Source organism: Lepidochelys olivacea (assembly GCF_965140295.1).
Source record: "Lepidochelys olivacea isolate rLepOli2 genome assembly, chromosome: 3".
Lineage (NCBI taxonomy): Eukaryota > Metazoa > Chordata > Testudines > Cheloniidae > Lepidochelys > Lepidochelys olivacea.
Window position 1 is genome coordinate 133,719,909 of NC_140413.1, and position 17,865 is coordinate 133,737,773.

The 17,865-nt window shown below is 42.4% G+C and overlaps 1 protein-coding gene across 1 annotated transcript in view; it reads right to left on the bottom strand.

The window, feature by feature from the left end:
* The window catches only part of PCNX2 (pecanex 2), a 224,597-nt gene that overhangs the window by 43,607 nt on the left and 163,125 nt on the right, over window positions 1–17,865 (bottom strand). The window contains exon 25 of the mRNA XM_084623010.1: window positions 1,302–1,360. Coding sequence (XP_084479136.1) covers window positions 1,302–1,360 — 59 coding nt within the window. The remainder of the gene's footprint in view (window positions 1–1,301; window positions 1,361–17,865) is intronic.

Here is a 17,865-nt window from a genome sequence, read left to right on the forward strand (position 1 = left end):
GAGAGGAAAAAATTAAAATGTATCTTCAAAGCTGTTCTTAACATCCTTTGGAAGTTACAAAACTGAGTAATATTTGACACATGGGTAAAACTGCTTTTTTGATGACAGGACAAAAACATATTTACAGTATAGTATATTATAAGGGGAAGTCCACAGGTGAAATCCTGGTCCCACTGAGTGGAAATTTTGCCATTGATGTCAAAGGGACCAGGATTTCACCTGATATGTTTACTTCAGATTCTTCTCTGAGGTCTTGATGCTGCAGGACGCTGAGCAAGTTCTCCAAGTTGCTGCATGCCCTCCATTCCCATTGACTTCAATGAGAGATGAAGGCACTTCTTACTTTCCAGGAACTGCTCAGCATCAAGCAAGATTATGTTCTGTATTTGGGCTTGGAAGGATTAGATTTTCATCAGTAAACGTCAATTTCACAGTACACACACAAGCCACTACAAAAATATTTCCATCTATCATCATCAAAATGTACAGATAGGGAAAGTAAGAAAGATGCTGCTTGAGAATTTATTAGAATTTGATTAAAGGATATTTACTTTGTATATTTTGACATAGATGATGTGGACAATTTGTGTTTTAATGGTTATAAAGTTTTAACTTTTTGAATCTCAACATCTACTGTCATTAAATGGTTACTGTCTGACTCCCCCACCCCAATTAATTTCATACAACTGTGAAAAATTAAATAGATACAAATAGAAAAAATTATTAAAATAAATATCTACATTATCCATGAAAATTATAAAAAATGTATAAATAAAATTTGAATTCTGACAAGCCTATCTATATTAACATTTATCAGGACTGGCCTTACAGACTGCTAAGCAAGGTCTCTGTCACTGCGTCACTTCATTTTCCTGCTCCTATCTTCCCCTCTCCTGCAAAATTTCTACTTGATCTGATAAATCAGTTTTCAAATAGAATTAGAGAAGATCATAGGTCTACATTGCTTAGTTGTAGGGGACCATCTTACACTGTCTATTCCAGAACCCTGTTTGAACAAAGACTGACCTTGGATTTGATTTACTATGTCTGCTATTTATTATACATAAACTGAAACTGATTTATAACTCAGCAGCTACCTAATCAACTCTAAATAACATACCAAATCACATGACTTAATCAGGAGCTTTGCATAGTTTTTAATTGCTATTATATTTTAAATTATCTGCTTCATTCACCCAGTGCTTAAACACTTTGCATCTATTTTACATTTACAGGTAAGCTACAATATGATAAATCAATCACATTTTCTAAATTATGTAAGAAGAAATCCCATGCCATACCTGGGTCCTTTTCAATCTGAATTGCCAGTCTTGTATTGGAATGGTCCACTCTTTTTGTGCTGAAAATAGAGAGACACATTCCATAGCTAATTCTCTTTTGAAACAGGACTTCCTTTTCCCCCCTCCCCCTTGAACATTTCTTCCCATACTTCCTATCTGTACAATCACATAGTTCGTATTCCTAATCTGTTAATTGGTTTACTCTCAATATTAACATGCTATCACTATGAAGTATTTCTTTTTCTAACATAAATCATGCAAGCAATTTATGAGCATCTACAATCAAAAGGTATGTTTCTGCCATCCTTCGTCACCTTACTCTAATGGGACCATTCGTGTAGTACGGTACTAGTAAGGGTAGCAGAATCAGGCTGAAAGTTAGCATTTGTAATAACAAACAATATATATCTAAATACTTACATGGCCTCCATTGCCATAATAGCCAAGTGCCTCCCAAGTATTTTACACATATAACAATTTCTCTCTCTCTTCCTCCCCAGCTCTTAGGAAAAACAGCCAGATTAAATTCTAGGGGTTTTTGAAGTTTTCGCATTTCTACTGAAGGAAAGGCAAGTCAAATAAATGAGTTCTGTAGTTAGTTCTAAAAGTGTGAGGCCCATGGTCATTCTTACCTCTCAAGGAAATGAGTTCCATAGTCTAGATTCCACTTGTGAGACTTCTGCCTCCCACATTAATAGGCCTCTCATTGTTGGCCAGCACTGTAATCATTTCAGTGGAGCACTGCTATCATGGAAGGCAGTGCTCACGGAGAGAGAGGGGATGGCTTAGGGATCTCAGGCCTTCGTTCGCAGATATAATGGGGTGCACTATTAAAGCCTGGAGGTCATTAATGCAATCATCACTGTGTCCAGATTGGAGTCTGACAGGATCAGATGTAATTGGTCAGACTGGAAGTGGGTGTTTTTTGACACCATGGCTATTTGGGCATTCAGTACCACAAGGAGTCAGAGCGACCTTCAAGGCTGCAGACTGCAAGCAGAAGTCTGAAGTCAGAAGTCTTCTGAAACATATTTTCCTGCCACGTACATAGCACTTTTAATCTTCAAGGTACTTTACAAACATTACATGTAACATTTTCTAAAGCACCTAAGTCACTTTGACACCTAGGCCCCTTTTATTTGAAAACTTTATCCTACATGAGAATTCCTCACAACAACCCTGTGAGGCAGGTCTGTAAGTATTATTACCCCCATCTGTAAAATGGGGATAAAATAAAAAGGTGAAGTGACTTGCCCAAGGCTACAGATGGAGACAGCATATGGTTACATGTCAGGGGGGAGCTTATCATCCCCTCTCCAGCTCCTTTATCCTTTCCACTGGGTAAAAGGGCCAGAGCAGCAGAAATGTGTTCCGAAAGCACTACAGTCAGCCATGGGAGAATTCCTCGGACCCAGGAACTAAGGAAGACAACCACAGACTCTCCTCCAAGGACCCTCTAGCAAGCCCTAGGGGATGGGAGAGGAGAGTGTTAGGGTGGGGCTGCAGAACACAGCGATATAGAGATTTTGAGAACACAGCGATATAGAGATTTTGAGCAACTCTGCAGCCCACAGGGTAGGTTGGAGAGACTGACATAATTTGGACAACCCCCCACACCCCAAGAGCTGTCTAAATTATGTTGGAGGTGTCTTCAGTCCCCAGAACAGCCCAAGAGTAGGCAGGCACAAAGGTGTCTTAAAGTCATGTTAGCCCACTCCCTCTGGGCAGCAAGTTCTGGGCTAAGCCACAAAGCACAGCACCTCTGCCTTGCAGTTTCTCTCTCCAGTTCTCTTCCCAGCCCATGCCCTGCTCTTCCTTTCTTGCACCACCATGAAGACATACTGGTAGTTCTACAGGTGTAGCACCATGACTCCCAATTATTAAAAGGCCAAAATAAAGTATTTCCATTTTGCAACAGAAAAGCTTCAAAAACAGACTGCAACGAGAAACTGCTGAGCTTGAATTAATATGCAAACTAGATACCATTAACTTGGGTTTGAATAGAGACTGGGAGTGGCTGGGTCATTACACATATTGAATCTATTTCCCTAAGTTAAGTCTTGTCAACTGTCTAAATGGGCCATCTTGATTATCACTACAAAAGTTTTTTTCTCCTGCTTATAATAGCTCATCTTATCTAATTAGCTTCTCACAGTTTGTACGGCAACTTCCAACTTATCTGTATGTATATATATATCTTCTTACTAAGTGTTCCATTCTATGCATCCGATGAAGTGGGCTGTAGCCCACGAAAGCTTATGCTCTAATAAATTTGTTAGTCTCTAAGGTGCCACAAGTCCTCCTGTTCTATTTCCATTTGGGCTTCTTCTCACCTATATAAATAGAAAATATCTTCATAAACTTTTCAAAGTACAGTTTTTAGATTTATAATGGCAGCACATATGAAATGTAATTTAATTTGGTGACTGAAACCATTTGAAGAGTATTCTGACTCCAAGATATAATACTGTATCTATTTCTCCCCCCCCACACACACACCTTTTTTTATTTTTGGTGCTCAGTATTTTTTTTTAATCACACTCCATTATCTCCAACCTGGTTTAAAAGCCTTGATTTAACCTAACTCCAACACAACTTACATCTTCATGTGACTATTGTGAATTTCATTTCCAAAACAGCAATGGGCAGAAGGCAACATTTTTGAAAGGGGTAAAACTTTAGGTTTCTCTGGGATTATCTAGCCAGAGATATTGCTTAATTCATAAATGTGTCAGACATTGGCTTGGATTTTGGATCTCAGATCATGTTCTCCTGTAGCGGAGGGGAGGGGGCTAATGCCTGCTTTATCACATACTCATGATGCGGGGTTTGTCAATTGGCAGATCAAGCAGAGGGCATGTTCCTGGTAACCCGCAGATGTCCCAAGGTCCATGAGGAACTGCTGTCAGTCTCAGAGCCCATGCCCTCCTGTTTGCTCCTTAAGTCCTTCCTTTGTCCATATCCCTTTGGTAGTGTGTCTCTTCTCTCTGCTTACACCACTCACATCCCAGTCAGGAGATCTGAAGTGTCAGAACCAGAGTTGGTATAAGTCAATGCTGATATTTTCTGTATCAACTTGCGGCATAAAATCCCAATAACTTTCCTAATGAGAAGAAGAAAATTGCTGGCCGTTTCCTCCATCCTCCAGCCCTGTTTCCACCACAAAACTCAACAGAAAATCAGCCATCAAAAATTTGAACAGGAGCTTTGGCAGGATGAGTGCAAGAGGGTTCCTATTGCTCTGCCTCAACTCCCCACCTGCTCCTGCCTTTTTCTCAAAAGATGTAGGTTTTCTATGCTGCTCTACAGGAAATATTGTAGGATAATATATGGGCCGTAATTCGTATTAGAATATTATCTGCATACATTAACCATTCATCTGATGAATTATTTATCTCTGTGCCTTCTATTTCCAGCTGGCTTGTTGCATTGTAACTACAGTCTTCAACCCTAGTGCAATAGAAAACAGTTACAAGCAGAGGTGGCTTCCTAAGGCAATGCCAAATATGAAGAGTTATTTTAAATGCAATACGGTTGCTAGAGTTCTTCTGTTCTAGGATATAGGCCCTCTACCTGTGATGCCTGCCCTAGTGAATTAAAGGGAGAGCAAGAGGATCCGGTTATGGAATTTGAACAATTTGTCGTTCTAGCTGGACAACAGAGTCATTTTCAGAGTGGGGATCTTTTAAATTTTAAACAGAAGATTATCACATTCCTTGATGACTTTTAACCTTTTGAAGTCAACAGGGCAGCATCAGATGCAAGTCATTACTATATTTGCCCCAAGTATTTACAAATCTGGGGACATCTTTGCATGTAAGGATTTTTAGGCGAAGTAAATCAGAACATCTGCCATAATGAGACACTTATCTGATAAGAACTAGCCATAAAAAAATCCAACTTTACTCAGAAAATTACAATTTATATGAGTAGGAATCACTCGGCTCAGGATGCTGCTCTGGCCAACCAGTGTTTCCATTTCCGAGGACTGAGAGATTATGACACTTCTCAGGATTACCCAGGGCTGCCCTTACCATGAGGAAGCCTGGTCTGTACCTGCCAGGGGTCAAGTCCCCAACTTCACCAGCCATGGGTAACACAAGCACTCCCCTCCATGCCTACACAGGCCTGACTGCCTCTCTATCGGTTAGTGATTGGCACACTCAAGTCCCCAAGCCTTCCAGCCATCCTGCCTGGAGTCACCAGCTCTAGACATGTGCAGTATTCACAGATTCACTGCTTCTACAGGAGCAGTAGATCCCAGTATACCAGTTATACCTCAGATCACTGCTGCATTTAACACACAGCACTTAGATATGTTTATAGACAAGGGTTGCCGAACTTCTACTCACACAAAACAGAATACCCTTGCCTTGCCCCTCCCCCGAGGCCCCACCCATATCCTGCCCCTTCTATGAGGCCCCACCCCCGCTCACTCCATCCCCCCCCTTCCTCTGTCACTTCCTTTCCCCACCCTCACTCACTCACTCTCACCAGGCTGGCTCAGGGGGTTGGGGTGTAGGATGGGGTAAGGGATCCGGCTGGGGGTATGGACTCTGGGGTGGGGCCAGAAATGAGGACTAACCATACAGTAGTTTTTGTTCTATAAAACATGCTATTTAATTAGGGTGACCAGATAGCAACTATGAAAAAACAGGATGGGGGTGGGAGGTAATAGGTGCCTATATAAGAAAAAGTCCCACAAAATCAGACTGTCCCTATAAAAACGGGACATCTGGTCACCCTATATTTAATTGATAGCATTGTCTATATATGTTGTGAATGTAGTGGATAATGGAGCTGCTATGTAATGGTCTAAGAATACTGATCAATAACAATTTTATGAACGCTGCACGTAACTGGGTCAGTGAGTTACTGCATAGATATAATGGGTAATTAGACTTTCCTGTATGTATTGATTTAGCTTGCTAGGGGGCTGTTGGAAAAACAACCAGGAATGTACTCCCAATGGCTACAGATAAGCAACCCTGCAACAAACACTTGCACAGGAGCAATGCAAAGAGTGGCCGAGTTGCAGGCTCCATCTCATAGTCACACATACATTTTGCCAAGGCTGTGAGCCTAGAGATCAAAGGGACACTAAAAGTTTCAAAGGACACTTGGTGAGAGATGAGGGGGAGTTGTGAGTAAGCTCTTCCTGGTAAGGGAGACTGACATGGCAGATAGAGACAGATCCTGGGGAAGTGTCTGAAGCTAGGGTTGCCAACTTTCTACTTGCACAAAACTGAACAGGCTTGCCCTGCCCCTCTCCCGAGGCCCCACCCTTCTCTGAGCCCCCCCCCCCCCACGCTCTGTTGCTTGCTCTCACCACCCTCACTCACTCACTCATTTTCACCAAGCTGGCTCAGGGGGCTGGGCTGGGCTGTGGGAGGGGGTGAGAGCTCCAGGGTGAGGCTAGAAATTAGAAGTTCGGAGTGTGGGAGGGGACTCCAGGCTGAGGCAGTGGATTGGGATATGAGAGGGGGTAAGGGCTCTGGGGTGGGGCCAGGGATTAGGGGTTTGGGGTGCAGGAGAGGGCTCCAGGCTGGGGGTTGGAGCCAAGGGATTTGGAGTATGGGAGGGGGCTCCAGGCTGGGGTGTGGAAGGATGTACAGGCTCTGGGCTGGGGGTGTGGGTTCCTGGGTGGGTCCAGAAATGAGGGGTTCAGGATGCGGGAGGTAGCTCCGGGATGGGGTAGGGGGTTGGGGGATGTGAGGGCTCTGGGTGGGAGCGCAGACTCTGGGGTGAGGCTGGGGAGGACAGGTTTGGGGTATAGGAGGGTGCTGCAGCCTGGGACCGAGGGGTTTGGAGGGTGGGAGGGGGATCAGGGCTGGGATCAGGGGTGCAGGCTCTGGGTGGTGCTTACTTCAAGCAGCTCCTGGAAGCAACGGCATGTCCCCCCTCCAGCTCCTACACGGAGGCAAGGCCAGGAGACTCTGCGCGCTGCCCCGTCCGACGGTTCCTGGCCAATGGGAGCTGCAGGGAGGTGCTTGGGGCATAGGCAGCGTGCAGAGCCCCTTGGCTGCCCCTACATGTAGGAGCTGGAGAGGGGACATGCCAGTTGCTTCCCAGGAGCTGCGCAGCAAGGAAACTAGCAGGGAGTCTGCCAGCCCCGCTGCACAGTGCCACCAACAAGACAGTCAACACCCCAGTCAGCGGTGCTGACCAGAGCCGCCAGGATCACTTTTCAACCAGGTGTTCCGGTCAAAAACCAGACACCTGGTCACCCTAGTATAGACACAACAAGCAAAGGTTTACTTAACAAATTATAGGGATTCATGTGATAGCAACTAGAGGTATTGGAATCAAATGCTTACATATAAAATAAAATTAACAACACATATTCTAGAGCCCAGACTTAATTAACAGGATACTCTCACATCTAATAAATTATTGTTCACCAGTGCTTCTTCCAGGGAGGCAGGTTGTAAACCCTTTTTTATGAGACAAGACACGTTGCTGTCAGTTTGTTTCCTAGGTGAAGGATAAAATCTTGTCCCATCTTCATTTTTTATGCAATTACAGATTATTGTCTCTTAACCCATGACATCCCCTCTTCAGAGACTTATCTTGGGGGTCATTTGTCTTTGCAAATTCTCAGGCCTACACCTGGCCCAGACAGGAAACATAATCTGTCTCCCTGGATGTTTGTTGTTCTGCATGCTTATTCAGTCAGCCCTGAGTCTCTCTGTTACTCCAGTGACAAGCTTTACTTCAGCAATTTTGGAAACTCATTATTTTACATTTCTCTTAAACTACTTCCAGTACTAACATCTTGCAACAATTATGACAACCAGTGGGCAACTGGCTCTTGGTAGAGATTAGGGCCATCAATTAATCGCGGTTAACTCAAAAAAATGAATTGTGATTAAAAAAATTAATCGCAATTAATCGCTGTGATAATCGCACTGTTAAACAATAGAATACCAATTGAAATGTATTAAATATTTGTGGGTGTTTTTCTATATTTTCAAATATATTGATTTTTATTACAACACAGAATACAAAGTGTACAGTGCTCACTTCATATTTTTATTACAAATATTTGCACTGTAAAAATGATAAACAAAGAAATACTATTTTTGAATTCACCTCATACAAGTACTGTAGTGCAATCTCTTTATCGTGAAAGTGCAATTTACAAATATAGATTTTTTTGTTACATAACTGCACTCAAAAACAAAACAAAGTAAAACTTTAGAGCCTACAAATCCACTCAGTCCTACTTCTTATTCAGCCAATCGCTAAGATAAACAAGTTTGTTTTCATTTACAGGAGATAATGCGGCCCACTTCTCAATTACAATGTCACCTGAAAGTGAGAACAGGTGTTTGCGTGGCAATTTTGTAGTGGCATTGCAAGGTATTTACGTGCCAGATATGCTAAACATTCGTATGACCCTTCATGCTTCTGCCACCATTCCAGAGGACATGCTTCCATGCTGATGACGCTCATTAAAAAAATGTGTTAATTAAATTTGTGACTGAACTCCTTGGGGGAGAATTGTATGTCTCCTGCTCTATTTTACCCACATTCTGCCATACATTTCATGTTATAGCAGTCTTGGAGGATGAACCAGCACATGTTGTTCATTTTAAGAACACCTTCACTGCAGATTTGACAAAACACAAAGAAGGTACCAATGTGAGATTTCTAAAGATAGCTACAGCACTCGACCCAAGGTTTAACAATCTGAAGTGCCTTCTAAAATCTGAGAGGGACAAGGTGTGGAACATGCTTTCAGAAGTCTTAAAAGAGCAGCACTCTGATGTGTGAACTACAGAACCTGAACCACCAAAAAAGAAAATCAACCTTCTGCTGGTAGCATCTGACTCAGATGACGAAAATGAACATGCATTGGTCCGCTCTGCTTTGGATTGTTATCAAGCAAAACTTGTCATCAGCATGGACGCATATCCTCTGGAATGGTGGTTGAAGCATGAAGGGACGTATGAATCTTGAGCACATCCGGCACATAAATATCTTGTGATGCCAGCTACAACAGTGCCATGCAAACGCCTGTTCTCACTTTCAAATGACATTGTAAACAAGAAGCGAGCAGCATTATCTCCTGCAAATGTAAACAAACTGATCAATTGGCTGAACAAGAAGTAGGACTGAATGGACTCATAGGCTCTAAAGTTTTCCATTGTTTTGTTTTTGAATGCAGTTATTTTTTGTACACAAGTTCAATTGCACTGCAGTACTTGTATTAGGTGAATTAAAAATACTATTTCTTTTGTTTTTTACGGTGCAAATATTTGTAATAAAAATAAATATAAAGTGAGCACTGTACACTTTGTATTCTGTGTTGTAACTGAAATCAATATATTTGAAAATGTAGAAAACATCCAAAAATATTTAAATAAATGGTATCCTATTATTGTTTAACAGCACGATTAATTGCGATTAATTTTTTTAATCACTTGACATCCCTAGTAGAGATCTTACATGCTACCCTTTGGTGAACTTAATATGCCTATATCTGACACAGGGATTCCTGTAAAACTCTATATATCCCCTGTGGCTTTGCCAGTTTGCATCAAAATGTCCCTGGGTCACTGAGATGCATGAAACAATTATAAAAAATAGAAGTGCTCTGGCATATTCAGAAATGGGAAGAAGATTGGATGGTGAGAAGGAAATGAATTGCTATACCCAAATGAAGAAGTTCTCACAATAAAAAGATCTGTGTTGTAGCTTGAAACTCGCAGTCCAAGTGTACTCTAGATCACTTAAGCTATGAAAATAGGGAGGCTCAAGATGAAAGAGGATAAGGAGTATTAATTCTAATAACACAGGAAAAACCCAGGTCTTCATCCAGATACTTTCAAGACATAATTTTAATATCTTGTAAAAATCCAGGGGAAAATATAGTAGATAGTGGTTGAAAAACAAAATATGTTTCAATGACTTCAGTATTGAAATTCAGGGAAGCTGAAGTAGCTCATCCACAAAGTCCACTTTGGATCTTAAAATATTCCACAATTATAGTAACTGAAGCTCTGTTTGTAGCTTCTTAAAAGGAATCTTCATAGTATTGAATTATAATATACTGCATCTAATAACCAAACTCAGCTGCACATTTACCACTGGGCTTTTTGCTGTCAGCTAGGATCTCTTAAAAATGAACTTCTGGGCAATTTGGTCTTTCCTTCAGTGGTTTCTTACTTTAAAGTTAGTTCCTACCACTCAGCTAAGGTGATAATTAGCTCAGTAATTGGATTTCTTCCTGAATTGTATTAATCTACACAAACTGAGTAAAGGTCCTTGGGCACTTCCCCTGAAATATGTCTGAATCTCTTCAGCAATGGTCTCACTAATTTTAAAGTCAGCACCCATTTAGTTCCTAAAATACCTCACTATCTCCTGTTTTATCCAGAGCCGAGCCAAGCAAGGAGCCTAGCATTGTGGTACGACTTAGACCATCATACATAGGCTTTCTTTTCTTATTATAATGGGGTTATAGCCAATATTTTCCTCCCACAAAAATACTGCCTTGTCTTCCAACCTAGAAATAGTTTCTCTCCACAGCCACTCTCTTCTTCACCTTCCTCTAAAAATAACAATCATGAAAGTAAAATAAAGCAATGATTGAGAGTGAGATTTGGATAGTGTGATGCTCTGTACCTCGGGGAAACACCCTGCACCCCCACGTTCATCCTTATAATGTGACTGTGTGGTATCCAATGCAAAGTTTGTTGTGTTGGGTGTCTTCGGAAGGCTCATAATGCACTGAGCATTGTTGTTATAGTAATGTTATAGGTTGTAATTTCATGCTTATAGTTATGAGGCTGAAAATGTGTCCTCATTGCTTAAAAAAAGCCCAGGCAAAACTGCAGGAGCAGAGGGGCAGTTCACACCTCATCAGGGCATGTATGGGACAAACCCAGCCCAGCCTCACAGGAACAAAGGACACTGGCCTAGGTAGCAACAAATGATCTGTTGGACTTTCGAATGAGTCACCTCCCTTCCTTTGGTCAGTTTGGGACTACAATGAGGTAATGATCACCTGACTCTGAAGGCGGGTGGCGGGGGCAAAGCCAAGAGGAAAGAAAGAACATTATAAAAGGGAGTGTCATTTGCCATGCTCTCTCTCTTCCACCTCCATCTAGAGACAGCACCACCAAGCGAGTGAAGCACTGATCAAAGGGGAGAGCCTGGCTGAAGGGCAACCAGCCAGCCTGTGATGAGAAGCATCTAAGTTTGTAAGGGCACTGAAAGTGTTAAGATCAACTTAGAATATATTTTCCTTTTATTTCATTTGACCAAATCTGACTACTTGTGCTTTGACTTATAATCACTTAAAATCTATCTTTTGTAGTTTAATAAACGTGTTTATTCTACCTGAAGCAGTGTGTTTTGTTTGAAGCCTGTCAGAGACTCCCCTTGGGATAACAAGCATGGTACATATCAATTTCTTTGTTAAATTGACAAACCCATATAAGCTTAGAGCATCCAGCGGGCAAAACTGGACACTGCAAGATGGAGGTTCCTAGGGTTGTGTCTGGGACCGGAGATATTGGCTAGTGTCAGTTGGTTGCACAATCCAAGCAGCGCTGGCCAAAAGTGCTCACTCATGTAGCTGGGAGCAGCTTACATGCTAGAGGCTATGCGTGAACAACCCGGGACTGGGGGTTCTCACAGTAGAGCAGGGTAAGGCTGGCTCCCAGAGTTGAGCACTGGAGTGACCTAGCAGATCATCAGTTCAGATAACACCAGGGGAATGTCACAGATAGTATGTGTGAGATATGCTTCATAGTAAGGAATCAGTCAGCTTTAGGGAAAGCTGCTTCCTGTGCTCCTTTCCAGAAGTTGGGGAAAGTGAAGCCATATCTGCTCTTTCAGCCTTGCTGCTACTGGATTTCACCCCAAGAAGCAAATTAAGGAAGAACCTTTGAATCCTTGGGATCTGATGCTCAAAGTAAAAGGGGTCCTTCACTTTGGAAGAAGAAGTACAAAGACAAGAGCCCATTGGGTATGTGAGTGGGAAAGTCTGTCTCGGAGAAGCCCAAATTTTTGGTGGATCTAGGCCCCATTTTGCTTTAATATACACTTCCAAGAAGCCTAATAAGCAGCCATGAGAGAAACAGCACTATAATGCAGCCTCATGGAATATCTGAAACCCTACATTTCCCACATGGAAGCATTATGCTGCTGGCATTATGAAGGGGAAATTTACAGTTAAAAAAAAATGTAGACCAGGCTGGAGAGATGCAGAGGAAAATGAGAATTCTCCAATGGCAGAATAAGCAGACACCTGTGAAGATGTAAAAGATGCCAGGCGGCAGAGGTGATGGGATTCATTGGAAGCGTGAGTATGCCCTTGTTGTTTTAAAGCAATTTAATGTAAGATGCAGAATGATTACATAGTAATTACAGCAACAAATTCTGAAAGCCCCTTTATGTACAAGCATCCCCAGGTTTTCTGACTATCTGTATGCACTGTGATGGGGCAAGGCTAGATGGCTATAGAAAGATAGTCAGAGATAGATATATTAGCCCTGGGCTAAACAAATCCTTGGTACCAGGATAAGTAAATGGCAGCTGCTCCAGGTCAATTAAGACATCTGGGGCTAATTAAAATCTTTCCAGAAGGCAGGGAAGATAGCTAGGTTGATTGGGACATCTGAAGCCAATTAGGAGCTGGCTGAAATTAGTTAAAAGCCTCCCAGTTAGTCAGTTGGGTGTGTGTGTCAGGAGCTGTAGGAGGAAGCTGTGCTGTTGGATGAATTGAGCAGTACAAACCATTTCAGGTGCAAGGAAGGAGGCCCTGAGTTAACGGTGAAGTAGCTATTGAGGAAGTGGGGGCTGCTGTGGGGATGTGGACCAGGGAATTGTATGTGTCCTATTTACAAAAAGTCAGCTACCATAGCTGCTACTATTAGGGTCCCTGGGCTGGAGCCTGGAGTAGAGGGTGGGCCTGGGCTCCCCCTCTTCCCTCCCCAATTAATCACTGAGACTGGGAGACAACAGAGACTGTGTGAGGGAGGGTTGCTTCTCCTCACCTCCCTTGCTGGCTTATAATGAAAATGGCTCCGTAAGCTGTGACCCTTGCCTCTAGAGAGAGAAAGGCTACATGGAGGGTCACAGCGAGCCTCTCAGGCTAGCAAAATCCGCCAGGAAGCACAGGACCCATGGAGACAAGGACAGAACTTTGTCACCGCACACAATGCTCTAGACTGAAACACCCACTATAACAAAGAAAGATATGTTCTCCCTCTTCTCTACTCGATTTGAGTCTTATTTTTCCCTACCACTACACCCACACTGCCTCAGTGCTCCATATAATAGTGTGCAAGCAAACATTCTGCTTTCTCAAGCTATCACATCAGTAGTAGTAACACCATCTGTACAGTGGAGAACTGGAGGAAAGCTACTCCAGGAGGCTTTCTAAAGTTATAGAAAAAGGCAATACTGCTGAAGATTTCCACTAAAATAAAATTTGAACTGTAAAATGATTTGACTACAGTAAACCAGACTGGAGAGATGGGGAGAAAAATGAGAGCTCCTGCTTCTTATTTACACTGTTAATCATTCATTATGAATCATTTTTTTTCAGGTATAAGAATCACAGTTATTTTTTAAGCAGTGTGAAATACTGTTTAATTTAAACTATATAAAACCTTCACCTTTTCTCAGGCCTCATGTTCCTGTAGATGAGCTATTAGTGAGCTATTGTACAAACAATATCCTACCATGCAAAAGTTTGTAAATTTGAGGTGTTTTGGGGGTATTGATAACAGAGACCATGGGTGCCCAGGTGCCTAAGTATGGATTCAGAAGCCTAAATACAAGGGACCTGATTTTCAAAGGTGCTGAGCACTTACAGCTGCCACATAAGAAAATACAGTCAAGACACCCAGATAACTGTAACTTTGTCCTTATAGCCACGGTAGCCTCCAATTTTCCCTTCTTTGTCCCTTTACGCTTTCTATAACAACTATTCTCAAGTAAAAACTGATATTTGTAAAATTATTAAATCTTGTATTTACTCTCCATGAATATGCTTTCCAAAAGGATGAAGAAAAATACTAGATAGGCTTTAGTCCTCTAGTTCTGTATACTCCATTATAATTTCATGTTTTATATGATGTATAATTCTGAACTCGTGTCAAATACTATGGTTATACTCCCAACTGCATCATATTTAAGGTGGTATCTTCTCAGAACATCTCTCAAAAACATCTCTCACTAGCACAAGAATGTTTCTCTCCAAATATTTGTACATACCCATTGTTTCAACATATAGTAGCAAATTTCCACTGAAGATCATGCTGATGGGATCTTAAGTATTTTCTAGTTACAAGTAAAGGGGAAAAAAAGTAATCAAGAGATAGCCTTTCCATTTCAAAAGGAGCTCTTCTGACCCCATTAGCTGGGCGACAGGAGAATATTTTAAAAGAGAGACTTTTGTACATAGCAAAATCCCTGTCTCATTCCAAGACAAGATTCAGAAACTGTTACCACTGAGGTTAAATCTTGGTTGTCCATTAGAGCTGCTATCGGCTATCTCTTAAGGATGAGTGCTAAGAGGATCAAGACTGGGAAAATTATTTGGAAGACTGTCTATATAATCATTAATTTCTTATAGTCATGAAAAAAAGAAGAGAAGTGAGACTTTTCTATTCTTCACATATTTGGTGTTATGTTCTTGATTATGAACCTATGTCTTCTTTCCCCAGAGAGACAAAATGGGTGAATTAATATATTTTATTGGACCAATTTCTGTTGGTGAGAGAGACAGGCTTTTGAGCTTACACAAATTCTTCTTCAGGTCTTCTTTCCTCACTCAGATTACTTTTCACTGCATTGCTTTTCCTTTTTGATTGCCCTCTTTTCTTATTTGTTTTTCTTGTTTGAATTTTTGGTCTTTACGTTTGTGTTCTTGCCTGGCCCCTGCATGTGTTTTTTCTCTGATGCCTCCCTTCTGTCTTTACCCTACTCTACCTTCTTAGAATGATTCAGTGAACTGGAGCTGTGAATGCATCTAACTCGACAGGGAAGTACTGAGCACTGAATCTTTGATGCATTTCCAATTAATTTCCACACATATGGCACCTATTCAGTTAGCCTTAATTTATTTTATTGGCTGCCACAGGCAAAATTTGAGAAAAAAAATATGTTACCGGTTAAAGGCATACTGTCAAATATTTAAAATATAACTTCAATTTTTTTTTCTACTCTCCACTGGTTGTAAAAACTCTCTTAGAAGCTTCAAAACAACTTATTTTTATACCAGTTTTATCCACTTGGAAAACATTCCTATTCTCCTCCAACCAGACCTTTCCATACCTTATGAAGCACAAACTAATATATTTCTTACTCTTTTGTTAACTTTTTTTGCCATATCTACACTGATACTTTCATACTGGTACACGTGCATCTTAAGGACCAAATTTCTTACCAATTTTTTTACAGACCCACCGTTCTAGATTTTTATCAAAGATCATAATTGATGGGAGCATCAATGTTTTCTAGTTACAAGTAAAGGAATAAAAGGAATCAAGGAGGAAAACCATTTTCTGGTTTTTTTTTTTTTTTAAATACACTAATGTCCCTGTCTCTGCATCACTGTCAGTCAAGGAGTCACTACCAAATTATGACCACGGTGCTCCATCCTGCCCAGCGCTTGAATTAAGGGGGAAATCATGAGGCAGCAGGGGAACCCTGGTACTTTGCAGCTATTTCCTTTTGGGGCTAGATTAATGTTCACAGTCTGCAACAGCACTAGCAGTTTGTAAAGTCTGTAAGTAGTCTCTGACCGCATGGGAAATTAAATGGCAAAAAACTTAATTAATGCAAAGTTAAGGTTTTCCAGTGATAGCGCACGCCTTTCCAGAATGTTGAGTTCAGAAAAATTCAAACATACGAAAAACAGGAAATACAGAGTTAAGGTAAATGCCCACATAACCTAACTCTGCCCCTCTGAAGCTGACAATAGTCACTGGTAATTATCTGCGTACACTCCAGAGGCGTTCATTGTGTTAGATGCAGCTGTACTGAAAGTTGGAGGAATAAACTGGAGCAGCTTGGAAGAGCTGTGCCAATGAGATATGGGGATTAGATTGATAGGCATGCTAGAGCTCTGCTTGTGTTATGAACAGATCTGTGTCTGAGTCCCACTATGTGTGGTATCAAAGGAAAGCAGTATGTACATACCTGCAGGTTTACAGATTCATAGATTCCAAAACCAGAAGGGAACCGTGATCATCTAGTCTGACCTTATGTATAGCACAGGCCAGAGAACTTCCCCAAGAAATATCTTTTAGAAAAACATCCAATATTGATTTAAACATGGTCAGTGATGGAGAATCCACCACAATCCTTGGTATATTGTTTCATTGGTTAATTACTCTCACTGTTTAAAATGTATGCTTTATTTGTCTCCTGAATTTGTCTAGCTTCAACTTCCAGCCATCGGATCATGTTATAGCTTTCTCTGCTAGTTTGAAGAGCCCATTATTAAATATTTGGATGTAGATACTGCGATAAACTCAGGCCAGATGGGTACAGTAAAGTAGCCCTTATTGGGATCCAGGAAGTGCTAAAGGATCCCCTCTCCCTCCCCCCCGCAGCCTAAGAGGGGGGTCCACAGGACCTGGAAACCAAATAATTACGGGGGACAACAAATGAAATAACAGGGACAGGAGCGTGGTCAAAGGGTCAAATGAAGGGAACCAGATGGGGACACCGAGCAGAGAACCCCAGACAGCGCCCAGTGCTCCTCGAAGGCGTCAAGGGAGTCAGTGGATGCTGCCCAGAGGAACTCTGCCCAGAGACGTGATCTGACGGAGGATCGGAAATAGGCCCCACAGTCACAGGAGACTCCATCAGCCAACCTCCTCACCCTGGTTTTATAGATGGCCACTTTAGCCAGGGCCAGGAGGAGGCTGACCAGGAGGACCCGTGACTTAGTGGGGCCACGGATAGGGAGTGCATAGATAAGGAGGTGAGGGGAAAAGTGCAACCAAAATCCTAACAAAATGTTTGTGAGGAGCCAGAATAGGGGCTGCAACCTGGCGCACTCCAGGTATATGTGTGTCAGGGTTTCACCCATGCTGCAAAAGGGGCAGGTGTCTGGGATAGAGGTGAACCACGCCAAGTACACGCCCGTGTTCACGGCCCCATGAAGGAGTCGCCAACTGACGTCCCCAGTGGGCCTCGGGACCAGGATGGAATATAGGCTGGCCCACCGGCACTCCTCACCCTCTAGAGGTGGCAGGAGGTCCCGCCACTTTGTGTCAGGGCAGGACGCAAGGGTGAGGACGTGAAGGGTGTGGAGCACGAGCGTGCATAGACGTTTCCTTGGCGTGGTCTGGAGACGGACCAGCTGCAAATCATGCAGCTGGCTCCCGGTGAAGGGACGGGGGGGTCGGTCAGGTCCACGGGGCAGGGGCCCGATGAAAAGGTCCAGAGGGCCTGGGGTGGAGGGTGGGTGGGGCACGCTCTCATGCAGGACCCGGTCGAGGTAAACCCAAGCAGCAGGCAGCAAATCTGCCCTCACCTCCTGAAGTACGCGCCAGGGAGTACAAGGCCTGGAGAGCCCCATGCGCTGAGCGAG